At 37.1% G+C, this 14,184-nt stretch overlaps 1 protein-coding gene across 1 annotated transcript; it reads left to right on the forward strand.

Moving 5' to 3' along the window:
• Nucleotides 1–5,991: 5,991 nt before the first annotated feature.
• On the forward strand, nt 5,992–12,448 carry myorg (myogenesis regulating glycosidase (putative)). Its single transcript, XM_058758756.1, has 3 exons — nt 5,992–6,114; nt 7,990–8,450; nt 8,661–12,448. The coding sequence occupies exons 2-3, from the start codon at nt 8,188–8,190 to the stop codon at nt 10,453–10,455; spliced, it is 2,058 nt and encodes a 685-aa protein (XP_058614739.1). The 5' UTR covers nt 5,992–6,114; nt 7,990–8,187; the 3' UTR covers nt 10,456–12,448.
• Nucleotides 12,449–14,184: the final 1,736 nt, after the last annotated feature.

The raw sequence follows: 14,184 nt of genomic DNA on the forward strand, positions 1-14,184 counted from the left end.
AAGCTTATGAACACCAGTTGATAATGTTTCAAAGATAAATATAACTGTTTTGAGGACTGGTTCACTCAAAAATGAAAATTTAAACTCAAGTTACCAATATGTAAATGCATTTATTTTTTAATCTGAACAGATTTGGAGAAGTTTAACATTCCATCACTTGCTCATTGGATCCTCTGCAGTGAATGGGTGCCGTCAGAATGAGCGTCCAAACAGCTGATAAAAACATCACAATAATCCATATGACTCCTGGAAAGCTGTGTTTGTAATAAACAAATTGATCATTAATTATTGTTTTCTCCAGTGAAAAAGTCATCTCGCAACAGATCAAGCACCGTTTAGAAGCAAAATCAGTCTAAAACAAATATGTAGGTGGATTTTATTATGATTTATGGCCAAACACACATTTTTTTCACTTCACATGGTGTTAATTGATGGACTGCAGTCGTATGGATTACTTGTGGATTATTGAGATGTTTTTGTCAGTTGTTTGGACTCTCATTCTGACAGCACCCATAGGTTATTTCTCTATGTGAGTGATTATTAAAAAAGTAGAACTTGACAGAAACATTTTTTGTCATTAATTATGTATGGAACATTTTTCCCTGTGGAACTATCTGAGTAACCTGAAAGCTGTCCTTTGCATAATAGGTCGCTGACGGGATATCTGATTTACTTGTGTTGGCACGGCCACAGAGGATATTTTGTGGTGCTGACAGTGACTGTGGATAAGTGCCAAATGCTCAGTTAAATGATGACTCTCTTGATTATCTCTTATGAATGAAGAACTCCTTTCGTTCATACAGGATTAGTTATTCATTACTGTCATCCACAATATATCTACTATGATGACATGATGACATGATGACAATTCCCCTAATGTATCATATAGTTATTATACTCTACTGGGGAATTTAATGTCTGAACATTAACGTTCTGAAGTTACAGCTGTAGATTCATTCACAAAAAAGGGAAATTTATTACGTTCAGTATTCTTGAGTGCAGACTATTCAAAGATCAACAAAGTAAGGTGAGTAAGGTGTTTTTTTCAAGAAATTAATACTTGTATTCAGCAAGTACACATTTATAATGTTACAAAAGATTTTTATTTTAAACAAATGCCGTTCTTTTGAATGATCCATTCATCACGGCTTCCTGAAAAAATACATTTATCACAGTTACCATTAAAATATTTAGCAGCACAACTGTTTGCGACATTGATAATAATAAGAAATGTTTCCTGAGTACCAAATCAGCATATTAGAATGATCTTTTCAGAAAGATCACACTGAAGACTGGTGTAATGACTGCTGAAAATTCAGCTTTATCATCACATTAATAAATTACATTTTATACTATATTCAATTAGAAAACAGCTACTTTAAATTTGAATAATATTTCACAATTACGGTTGTTTTTTATGATCAAATAAATTCTGCCCTGATGATTTAATTTAAATAAAATATGAGATATTAAAAAGCCACATTTATCCATTGTTATTTAGCTCTCTCTCTCTCTCTCTCTCTCTATATATATATACACAGTATATATTAAATAAAATACTTCCTATCCTACACAACTATTTGCTAATATGAAATGCTAAATAAATAATAATATCCATTTATAATATTTAATAATATTAAATGTAGGCTTTTTAAAATATAATTTTATTTCTGTATTAGTCTATGTGAAAGCAACATCCCTATTTTTCCAGTTCTATTTCCGCATTTGTCCAGACCAACAAACAGATCTCACCCCACCTGTTTAACTCTCAGTCGGGCCACAAAAGACACACAGGATCTAAGGCTTGAATTATTGATCACTGGCTGAGGGGGGAATGAAACCTGGGGCGGCTCAATCCTGGTGACAGACGGATATCTATGCAGATTATACAGCTGCCAGCTCTTTTTTCTCTCCACACTGGAGCATGTAATACAGAAAAGGACCAGAACGCCAGAATAACATCACATATGATTGCTTAGGACGTGCTTTGTGTGTACTACAATTTCAAAGGTGATTTGTACCTTTTGTTTGATATCAAAGTCAGTGACAGCCAAAAAGGGCAGCGTGATAAATGGATGAAATAGAAGAGCTGAAAGAAACATGCTGTCAATTTTTTTTCAACTTTATATTGTTACAAACCTGAGGATGAGTAAACAATTGCAGAATTTCATTTTTGAGTCAATAAATCCAAATACCCCACGGAAAGCTGAAAGGACTGAGGGATAAAGATAGAGAAGAGAGGAAGAGGAGCATGACAGCAGAGCAGAGGCGCTGATGAAAGTGAGGGAGTGAGGTAGGGTTGATCAGTCTATGAGCTGCAGACACAATCTCACCGTACACAGGGGAAATGGGTCCTCAGCTATACTTCAGCAGCACCTACTCAGAGGAGTTCAGTAACCCGGCTCAGGTCAAACCCACCCGGCCCAGACCTTCCTCTGCATATCGCAGGAACAATCCTCATCCACGGCCGGTAAGAGCTTCCTGAAATACTTTAACACATGATCTTCACCATAAATGAGCATTTATATGGGTCTCTTTTTAGCATTAGACGTTTTATATTTCCTTTGTATATAAATTTAGTCATTTTATATACAGAGAGCTATATATTAACCTGATTTGAGGTTGATAAGTTTTCTTAAAAGTCTCTATGACTCACCAAGGCTGCATTTGTTTGGTTAAAAAATGCAGTATATACAATAAAATAGTGAAATATTATTATAATTTAAAATAAATGTTTTCTATTTTAATATATGTTGAAATTGAATTTATTCCCATGTTGACAAAGCTGAATTTTCAGCAGTCTTTTGTGTCACGTGATCCTTCAGAAATCATTCTAATATTCCAATTTGCTGCTCAATAAACATTTCTTATTATACATGTTGCAAACAGTTGTGCTGCTTCAAATTTTTGTGAACATATATATTTTGAAGATACATATTTTGATGAATAAATGTTTAAAAGAACAGCATTGCATTCAAATCTAAGTTTTTGATATATAGCAAATTTATATTTTAGAAGTTAGAGATAAATAATATAAGCATTTATGCCTTATTATTTTGCTATAAGCATCTAACCACAAGAACATTCGGAATCAAATCTTTTGTGGAGGTTAATGTCGCGTATAGGATGTAAAGTGAAATGTATAGGTACATGAATATGTCCTAAGGTGCGTTACATTCATTATTTGCTTGTTTTTAAATTTTGTAAGGTGCTTGTTTGTTTCCATTCCCTCAATTAGCATTATTTCACTGCTAATGTGTGAATGACTCACATCTGAATGAGCAAAACAATTGGGTTAAAATGCAATATTGAGATAAGAAAAGCACTGTAAACAGCAACCAACATTTTTCAATTAACTTGAATTTAACTTTCCTGACAAAACATTAATAATTCATCAGCCCAGAGAGCATTGTAGCCACTTGATTCTGCAAAACAATCTACATGCGGGGGGCCTTGTACAGGAGGCTCCGGTTACACTGTTTCCAAACCACTGAACAGGGATCGGAGGTTGGGATCGACTCTCACTATGTTAGCAAAACAATCTAACCTCTGCTGGGTCAGTGTTACAGGCTATTAAGTGCCACTTAGGTTTGGTTTTCTGAATCCCTTTTGCCACTCAGGACTTCCTGATGCCAAGAACGCTGCAGACAGGATACGGCTCACGGAAATACTTTCAGACAATGACTCCTTCTACCTCTTTTCTACCTCCAGTCAGACACATATCAGTCCAGTATCCAGGTATCGATACAATCTGTGTCACTACAGCTGAGGTTGAGTCAAAAAAAAATCATTGTCGTTGATCAAATCAGTGTAGTTGCAAATATTTGATTGTTTAGTACCTGTTCCAGACAAATATATTCACATATATTGGAACATAATATGATATATATATCTACAGTATATCACTATTTTCTTTTTGCTCTGTATTCACTTTAAGACGTACAAACAGCACATGGACAGTCGATGCAGAGCTCATCACAAAAAGAGTCCAAACCACCTGCGGTCTCATCTGCAGTTTGTACACTGCCACCTGCTGCCTGGCTTCTCAAACCACAACCAGACAACTTTGCTCATGCAACAATCACAAACACACAAGGGTAATGCTTTTGCAATTCTATATTTGAAATGCATGGGCATTGCATAATTAGTTTTAGTTTAACCTAAATGTTATGTTTTTGTGCCTGAATAAACAAGATATATATCCAATCCAAACCAATACCTGAACTGTAGTATTTTTCTGACTATTACACTATCAGTTTATGAACAGATCATGCTATGATTTTGTCCTCAAGTTCATATCTGCCATAATTTTTTCTTTGTACTCAGGAAATATTCAGACACAGATCGTATCAGATCAGCTTGGAACCAACAGATGGCCATCATGCCATCTTTAAAAACCTTCAAACACCAGGTTACCCATCATCACAGATCACGCTCAAAATCCACTACTGATTGCAGGTATTTTATTCTAAAATCTCGAGAGAAAAAAAACAAAAACAATAATATAACTAACTAACTAACTAAATAAAAAAGTATCTTTTGCTCATCAAGGCTGCATTTATTTGATCATGCAGTAAAACAGTAAAAGTTTAAAAATATTACTATAATTTTAAATAAATTGTTTCTATTTTACTATATTTAAAAAATTAATTTATTCCAGTAATGATAATGCGGAATTTTCAGCAGCTATTAGTCTCCATTTTAGAAATCATTCTAATATTCTGATTTGGTGCTAAAGAAGCATTTCTTATTAAAAAAGTCTTTAAAAATTATAATAAAACAAAACAAAACAATATAACAAAATAACAATAAAACTAACTAACTAAATAAAATACATAAATACACAAATCAAGTACATAAATAAATAGGCCTACAAATCCAATTTTAACTAACAGCAGGCACTAGAAATTGATCAGATTTCAAACATATTATAACTTGATGTTTTGATTCAGTGCTTTTAATGCAATCATGTCATTCTGCTAAGAAGTAAATGTGTGTTTCAGCATAAACATGGCTCTGTTGTTAATGCATCTGAATGTCTGAGATTATCCCTTTTAAACCCAGATGTTTTGGTTTGCAGTGAAGGACACAGCTGTTTCCATGTGGTGAAGCCATTTAAAGTCGGACACTACATCATCCACCCAGAGTTTGTGTCTGAAGCAAAGCACTACTAAAAGCCACAGTGTTGGGCATTTTATATCTATTTTTATTTATTTATTTTCAGTTTAATAATGTCATTTTACAGTGTATTATTGAGGTAGCCTACGTTATGTGTTTGGAGATCCTGCCTTGTAAAATATGCTTGCGTGCAGCTTCATTTTATTGACTGTATAATGTATTTTTGGATCTAAATGTGCATTACATGACAAATAAACAACGTTTATGATGTGCCTGTTAAATGTTTGTTATTTTGTCTTACAAACATTACCATGGGAACCATAGTAGCCTACAACATATTCAAGCTTTTTCATAAAATAGGTTAATACATTAAAATGGTTAACTTTTTTCAAACTCACACCAGTTAAATCAGCTGATACATTTCAAATACTATTTTAACAACTGGTTAAAATAGTTACTGAATTCAAAACCATTATAGGCTACCTCAGATCGCCCATGACAGTAGTTATAAAAACATAAATGGCTCAAATATACTTCCTTTAAAATAAAATGTGCTACATAAAAATTTGAATATGGAAAAACTATTTAATTATATTTATACCACACTCTTCAACGACTCACATATTAAAATCAAATATTTTTTGTTTTAAAGTAGTGATCGTAGTACCATTTTGGCGGGATGGGTAAGGGTTACCATGGTATATTTTTTTGTATATTTTTGAGATCCACAGAAACAAACTTGTTATGCGTTGTTTTCTTTGTTAGACTAGTCACTAGTTTCTGACATCTAAACAAACTCAATTCGCAATATTCACACTTTAGCTTTCGCTGAGCAACGTTAGCCTATAAAACTCAATTTCCCAGAGTTGCAGAGTTTGTGTGAAGAGCGGGTCGCATACATAATAAACTCCTCCCATAACAAGACACGGAGTTCACCGTCTTGAATTGTTCGAGAGAGCATGTCAACAAGACACGAAACCAACAGTCCTCGAGCTGGTAAGTATGTTATTTCACGTAACTATTCATTTTTAGGCATTTAAATAGCGAATTCCTCCTGTTAGCCTCGGTAATACACTGCGTGTGTTTTACAGTAGACTCCCCTTTGCCTGATATCAACCACTGGTTCTGTCTTGTCTTGTCTTGTGATAAAATACAGAACTGTTTTGTAAAGAGGTTTTTTTTTAGTCGTTATTCTACAGAAATGTGACCATTTAAGCAGTTTTAGACCAGTCACAATGTTATTGTGGGAACTACCGCATGTCTCAGGGCTATGTTACACTTTGACCGATGTGATATCTGTGTATTAGGTCTCATCTGCCCTGAGTTATTAAAATAAGAAGCATGCAAGCCTCTTTAAGAGGTAAGCCAATATTAATTGTGTGTCCAGTGCTTGGCTATTTTAGTAAAAGTTCTCTCATCATACAACGTGGTGATGCAACTCTTTGACCCATTTACATGTCCATGTATGTACTGTCAGTGTTCTTTTGAATAAATTAAGGTAGCAAAGACTGAAGAACCAGTTTTTATTTGTAGTCACATGTTCCGAATCAGCAAAAGTTTGTTTACTTGAGTGCTGTGAGATAATACATGATTGCTTCATCCCTTCAAAAACATTTCTTGTTAGGATAGGCTTAGGCAAGATAGGCATTTAACTATTAGATTTATTCATTTACTTGGCAAAGTATGCTTGTTGAACATACCTGTTTGTTGTCAGTCACTGTTTCTTCTTCGGTCGATGCTTCTGCATGACAATTACTCAACCTACTTTGCAAAATCTTCTTTGATTTAGGGAAGAACTAAAGTTTCTGTTGTCAGAGAATCACATGCCTCTTGTTACTAGTGAAAATGTCCATTATCAGCAGTACTAAATGGAGTGGAACAGTAGAATAATGTAGGATATTTTCAATTATATTTTACTAGTTTTGATAGCATTATGTGTATTTTTAGAAGTAGTTTTGTTCTTTCACTTTTTCCAATTTCTTTAGCATTGTTGCTACAGCCGTACTAGTCAATTTTAAAGTTGGCATGAAAACGAATGGGCCATGTCTATATTTTAAATGCATATTATGAATCTTATTATAAACAATTAATCCATGTATATTTTTCATTCTTTTTTTTTTTAAATGCATTGAACAAAGACCATGCCCTATATTTTTTGTTAATCTCTAATCAGTTACACTCAGATATACGTCACAATACAGAAGAAAAACTGAACGCACACTTCCATAAAGCATTGTGAATGACATCGAGTCAATTCGTACATCTTCAAACAACTATAGTGAATCATTTAATATTTTACTATTATTTGATTATTTTAATTCAAATCTCTTTAAAAAAATTTTTTTTTTGTGACTATTGACAAAATGAGACTTCCCCAAGGCCACTAAAAAGGTGGGCAGTCACTGTTGCACCTTATTAGTGTGCTGTACATCTCCTTCAGAAACATAAAGAGAGAGCCTCTGCATGGGCAGTTCAGCTCTTCTAGGTCTTTCTTCAGGAGAAAACATTGTCCATTAACTGTGCTTTTCATTTGAACCAAGTGTGTCTGGTGGCACTTAGCCAGTCTCAAAGTTTTGCAGGTGGCGTTGCATACTGCAGACCCAGAGGCCCTTGTGTTGTCCTCTGGTGCAGTCAATTCACATACTGCCACAGTGAGAAACCTTGGCAGCATGAATAAATTGCTTTTGTTTATGCCTTTACCTTCCAGCAGACCAATTCAGGCCGATATCAAAGCTAAAATGCTAGTGTTTTTTGAATACTTAATGATAGAATTTGAACTGTGATTCCTACATCTGCATAACAAGTAGATTTCCGTTTGGACTTTGTTTCAGCCTTTTACATTGACACTTTTTGCCACTCCTTTTTCCACAGGCTCATAAGGGATAATGAACCAGAGGAAAATGCTACACTGAGAGAAGAAAAATGGATGCATGACTCCAATTTGCACAACTTTAGCAAGTTATTCACTTTTGTTCTCTGTGTGCCAAATGTCTTCTATAGACTGTATAAAATTTTAGCCTTCAGTTTTTATCTTCTTTTCAACTGTGAATTCAAAAACTAAGACTCAGAATGTACCAAGTAGTCCCAGGAGGCGCAGGAGGAACAATTACTGATGGCATGCCCATCAAGAAGATAGACAAGGACAGTCGCCCTCTGGTGGGGGCTGGAGTTATAGGTGCGATTCTGGTGATTGCAGCAGTGACTGCATGGTGCTACTATATTGCCTCCCTTCGTAAAGCTGACCTGCTGAAGACCGAATTGCTTGATCTGAATAAGGATGGCTTTCTCATCCGCAACCAGGCTGGGGGGATTGTCCTGAAGATGGGCTTTAGGTCAGTATGCACGTGCTTATATTCTTTGGAAAATAGTACCGATGGCACTTCAGACACCAGTAAAATGGGTCAGTGAAAAAGTACTTTAAAACATGTGCCAGGTTCAAGTCGTTCTTCAAATATATTGAATTATTAATACATACCATTGTTTTTGGGGAGTTGTAACAAATATAGTTCTAAGAGATACTGATTTATGCTTACTGATTACAGATCTGGTACCCTTGATCTTGACTCCTGCTCAAAGGAGGGAGTGATCCTTCGCTGCTCGCATTCGTTTGCTGGCAAGGTGAACTTCTTCATTATGACAGTGAAACCAAAGGAGACGGTGGTGTGTTACCGTGTGCGTTGGGAAGAGTTGGAGTCAGACCGACCTGTGGAACACGCCATGTCCTACAATGAATCGCACTGGTATGGTGGTGCTGAGACTGCTGTTCAGCATTGGCCTATCGCCATCTCAGGTCAGCAGGCACCCAAACCTTTTGTCACTAGTGACGTGTACTCCAATCGCCATGACTTCGGTGGCATCCTGGAGCGCTACTGGCTTTCGTCTAATGCAACTGCAATTAAAATCAATGACTCTGTGCCCTTCCACCTGGGCTGGAATGATACAGAGAAAACCATGTACTTCCAGGCACGATATCAGGACAGTCCATACAAACCTGCACCTGGAAGACCTCCCTTTGCTGAACTTAGTTACAGAGTCTGCGTTGGCCCAGATGTGACCTCCATCCACAAGGTCATGGTTCGTCGATACTTCCCCAAACCCAACAAAGTCCCTGCCAAGGAAATGTTCCAGCACCCAATATGGTCAACCTGGGCTTTACATAAGACTGACATCAACCAGGAAAAGTTTTTAACTTATGCAGAGAATATACGCAAACATGGTTTTAACTGTAGCCACTTAGAACTTGATGATCGTTATACTAGTCAATACGGGGAGTTTGAATTTGACACACAGAAGTTCCCAAATGCTTCTGCTATGTTTCAAAAGCTCAAGGCAGATGGCTTCCTGGTATCCCTGTGGACGCATCCCTTTGTGAATTATGATTCTGCCAATTTTGGGCCATGTGTACAGAAAGGCCTGTTCGTGATGGAGCCAACAGGCCAACTTCCTGCATTGGTTAAGTGGTGGAATGGCATTGGTGGAATCCTTGATTTTACCAATCCAGAAGCTCGCAACTGGTTCACGTCCCATCTTCGCTCTTTACGCCACAAATATGGCGTTTCTTCCTTCAAGTTGGATGCAGGCGAGACCAACTACTTGCCCTGGCAGTTCAGAACTCGAGTCCACCTCCCTGACCCAAGCACCTTCACTCGCCGCTACACTGAAATGGCCATTCCTTTCAACGAACACGCTGAACTTCGGTCTGGCTACAGCTCTCAGAATATCTCCTGTTTTTTCCGGCTAATTGACCGGGATTCTGTGTGGGGCTATGAACTTGGCCTCAAGTCCCTGATCCCAACCGTCCTCACCATCAGCATCCTGGGCTACCAGTTCATCTTGCCAGACATGATTGGAGGCAATGCCTATCCCAACCGTACTGATGGAAACGGCAAGCTACCAGACCGTGAGCTCTATATTCGGTGGCTGGAGCTGTCTGCTTTTATGCCCTCCATGCAGTTCTCTATTCCTCCATGGGAGTACGATGATGAAGTGGTGGCTATCGCTCAACGGTTCACTGAACTACATGAGACACTGGTGGCTCCCAGGGTCATAGAACTGGCTGGAGAAGTTCTGGACACTGGGGACCCCATAATTCGCCCATTATGGTGGATCGCCACCAGTGATGAAACGGCTTATAGAGTTGACTCACAGTTTTTGATAGGAGATGACTTGATGGTGGCACCAGTACTGGAGCCGGGCAAGCAAGAAAGGGATATCTATTTACCAGCTGGACGCTGGAAAAGCTACAAAGGAGAACGATTTGACAACAAAGAGCCAATACACCTAACAGATTATCCAGTTGATCTTGATGAAATTGCTTACTTTGAATGGGTTCAGTGAGACTTATGGGAAGCATCTGAAGTTTTGAGCATGTCTTCCATTTTAAAGCGTTTGTGAAGGTGTTTTTTTTTTTCTTCAGGGAAATTAGCTAAAGTTATTCATCCAGGGTTTAAATTTTACAATGTAAAACAGGACTGTTTAAGAAATAAGCTTCCGACTGCACATTCTGACATTCTTCATCAGCTTGGCTGTGATGTTTTGTGCCATTACGATAGTTAAACATGCATTAGATATCTGATGCTAATGTCTTAATCCGTGCCTTGCATTTAAACAGTGAATGTCTTTGAGATTCTGGCCCAAAATCTTGACACAATTAAGCTTTTACACATACATCTTGCCAAATAAATTAACTTTAACTTTAAGGATGCTAAGGATGTATTAACGGTCTGTGACAGGTAATTTTGCACAATGTATGGTTCGTGTTCTCTAATCTGCAATTTTAACAAGGGAAGTTTTACCAGTACTGTACATAAGTCTTCCTCTTGCAAGGCATAAAATATTAATTACTTTTCAAATGTTCTTCTCATAGCAAATCAGCTTGATTTCTCTGAAATGTTCAATTTTGCGACTGCATTTAAAACAGTGTATGGCTTTTTTTAACGCAAAGCAATAGCATTGCTGCACTACAGTAAAGTTAGGCCATGCATGCAGCACATTTCAGCATAATCTGCCCTACTCTTGTAAAGCACCAATACTTGATATAATCACATTAGAAGTTTGTATGTATAATGGGTGCTTGTGGCTGCATTGGAAATGACCAGCAGTCTTTTTACTCTACTTGCTATACTGTCATCATGTAGTGCCAAATACATCACCAACAGACCTTGTTCAAGCATTACTCCATTACTGCCACATTTACAGAAATGTTTCCTGCCACATATAATACAGTTGTTTGTTTTTTCATATTAAATCGATGTGTGCTGCTCATCTTGTTTTGAAGATTATGCTGTGCTGCCTAATTTTTGTGTTTTGCAATAAGGGCACAACACTAAATGCTTAGTCAGTTAATCTTTATCAGATTATATTTTTGCTGTGCAAGGGTCACCTTTGTGTTTGTTGTGTTTGTTTAACGCTCTTCCAGCAGGCTGACAATCAACGCACACTGCAAGCTTTCTCTAATCTACGACCTTCAAGCTTATTTTTAGCTCTTCTCACGCAACTGTGAAAGCACACTCATCGACTCTGGTGAAACAATGAATCTGTCAAGCAAAGTGTCTGCTATAAAAGTTGCTATAGAGTGCATAGACATATGGCAGCTGCCTTTCCAGTACTCGTGTACCTCAAATAACCATTTAGTGTTGCTTCATGGTATTTTAATAACTTATTTGAGGAGAGGCATTTGGGGTGATTTTCTTCACTGGGACTGTATGCTTGTGGATTTTACACTGTTGGAGATCTTGTTAATAGGCCCCTGACAGTGTGGGCCCCTGGTTGACCCAAACAGACTGTAGACTGCTGATGTTCCAGAAAACTCACCAGAGCATAGCCACCATCAGCTTTCCACAGACTGGAATTTCATGTTTTTTTGGTCATAAAGATTGATATTGTGTTAACATATAAATTCCCAGAAGAAAAAATGCTTTGTTTGTACATCTCATAGACTTTGTGTGTGTGTGTTCCTTCACCATCATCTGTGTGAGGCTTTTAAAAATGTCTCGGACTAATACATTTCTGTTTGTATTTCAAAACAAAATAGCTGTGAATGAAAGTATTTATTGATTTTGTGCATAAAACTGCATTTTACTTTGCATTTCACATGTCCTGGTGAAGCAAATGCTAAGTTTGACCAGCTGCACTGAAAATAGTATTGTTCTCCAGAGCGTCACAGGAGGGCAGTGTTCACCTGCTTTTCTAGTCCTTCACTTGAAGCTTGTTGAAGTGTGTTGGCATGGCACAAGAAATTCCTGTACTTTGTTATTTCAGTATTTTTCTCTCACTGAATATAATTAGCCTGATATTGAAGTAAAATGGTACCATTAAACTTTTGACCTCTCTCAAGAGTTACGAGTTATTAATTGTACTTCCTCCTCTGCATTAATTGTACTGCCCTACATTAGCGATAGACTCTGTCTTCAGTGGTCGAATGGTGCCACCCACTCACTATTCAGTTCACTATTTTCCCGTTTGACAGTGTTACTGGATTTGAACAGCACATGGATTTTGGCACTGCTATGCGATGCAATTTTGGCTCGTCTTTCCAGTGGTTATTAGTTTAGTTTCTTTGGCATTATGCAGTTGGTTCTGCCAGCCTCAGCCCTCTGTGTAGTTCAGTATGGATTTCCATCGTGTTACTAATTTGTGGGCAGTAAATTAAAAAGTTAATGAATGATTTTATGGAACTACTTTGTTGACTTTTGTTGTAAGGTTAGTGCAGGCTGTAGGATTTCTGAACGATTAAAGAATGACAGAAGTAAGGGAAGCTCGCAACTTCAATCAAAACTAGTTTGCACAAAGTTTGTAATTAAAAAAGGTTTAATAACAGTAATGACTCCATGGTTACACTTGAGATGGTAACAAAAGAGACCACTTTGTGTTTTCAATTCCAAATAGCCCTTTTGTAATTGCATATACAAATAGTTCAAATCTAGTTAGTGAGATGCTAGAAAACCACTGTCCACAAGTTTTACAGAGCAATCTTGAATGTCGGTTTACTCCGTCTCCACCTCATTTTCCTTACTGGCGGATTGAGCTGCATCTCTTCACTAACTTCAAACGAGGCTTTCAGGCAGGGCGGTCATGGGTCCATGGATTCATTGAATCTCCAACCTACTCTAGCCCCTCACAGGAATAGTAATTATTGCAAAGCAGGTTAAGCCTGATCAAAGTTTGAATCAGACTTTGGTCCAGCATTGAATGAAGTCTCCTCAGAGAGGCATCTTCTTGGTTTTTTGGGCCCTGCTCATCATTGGTAGATAATGACAGAGTGTTGAGGTAATTTACAGGTTATATGGAGGTTGCCCTGGATCAATAAATCATTTAGTTGAGTTTGGGACAGAGGTGGAGCAGTGATTTGATGAGCAGGAAAGGGCAAAGACCAAGGGTGGCCTGACAGTAATATGTTTGGGCCATTCATTGAACAAGACTTACAACACAATACCACATTAAGAGAATTTAGTTTTCTCTGTTATAGCATTTCTTTTAAAATCTAAGATTTAATACCCTGAATACACAAGTCAACATGTAATTAGACAGGAAACAGTCATTTTTGATTTCATGTGTTGTATTGTGCATGCATTATTGCTGCAAAAGAAAAAATGGTTTGTCTTCATAATGTTGTCAAGATATAATTATTTGCTTCTCTAAAGCAACTTTTATCTGACGTAACCAATGCTTCTTTTTTCCCTTTATGTTTCGACTACCTATCGTTTGTATGAAACCCTTACATGGCTATGGCTAGAAATGTCAATGCTTCTGCATTCCACAGAGAAACTTTTTTTTTTATTTGTTTGCAAAACAGTTATTACCTCAGGGGAATGCAAGACGTTTGGGAGAGAATGCAAAAGCAATGAAATATAATTGAATATAATCCTCCCATCTCATACTTTTTATGTCAACATGTCCCTTTGGGGCTCTGTACATTTGAGACTCCTTTTCATGATTCAATCAATTCCCAATGTATAAATTCAGAAAAATGCTTACCACTCAAATGTGAAGCATATTGATTTTAAATGCAGCTTCCAAAAAAATAATGTTTAAGATTGTTGCACGATTGTACTTTACACATGTATG

The sequence above is a fragment of the Onychostoma macrolepis genome, chromosome 21 (assembly GCF_012432095.1).
Source record: "Onychostoma macrolepis isolate SWU-2019 chromosome 21, ASM1243209v1, whole genome shotgun sequence".
Classification (NCBI taxonomy): domain Eukaryota; kingdom Metazoa; phylum Chordata; class Actinopteri; order Cypriniformes; family Cyprinidae; genus Onychostoma; species Onychostoma macrolepis.

Excerpts from the sequence above, each read along its gene's own strand:
- myorg (XM_058758756.1), top strand. The coding sequence starts at position 8,188 with ATGTACCAAGTAGTCCCAGGAGGCGCAGGAGGAACAATTACTGATGGC. Across the intron at positions 8,451-8,660 it reads GTCCTGAAGATGGGCTTTAG|ATCTGGTACCCTTGATCTTG; the intron begins GTCAGTATGCAC and ends TACTGATTACAG.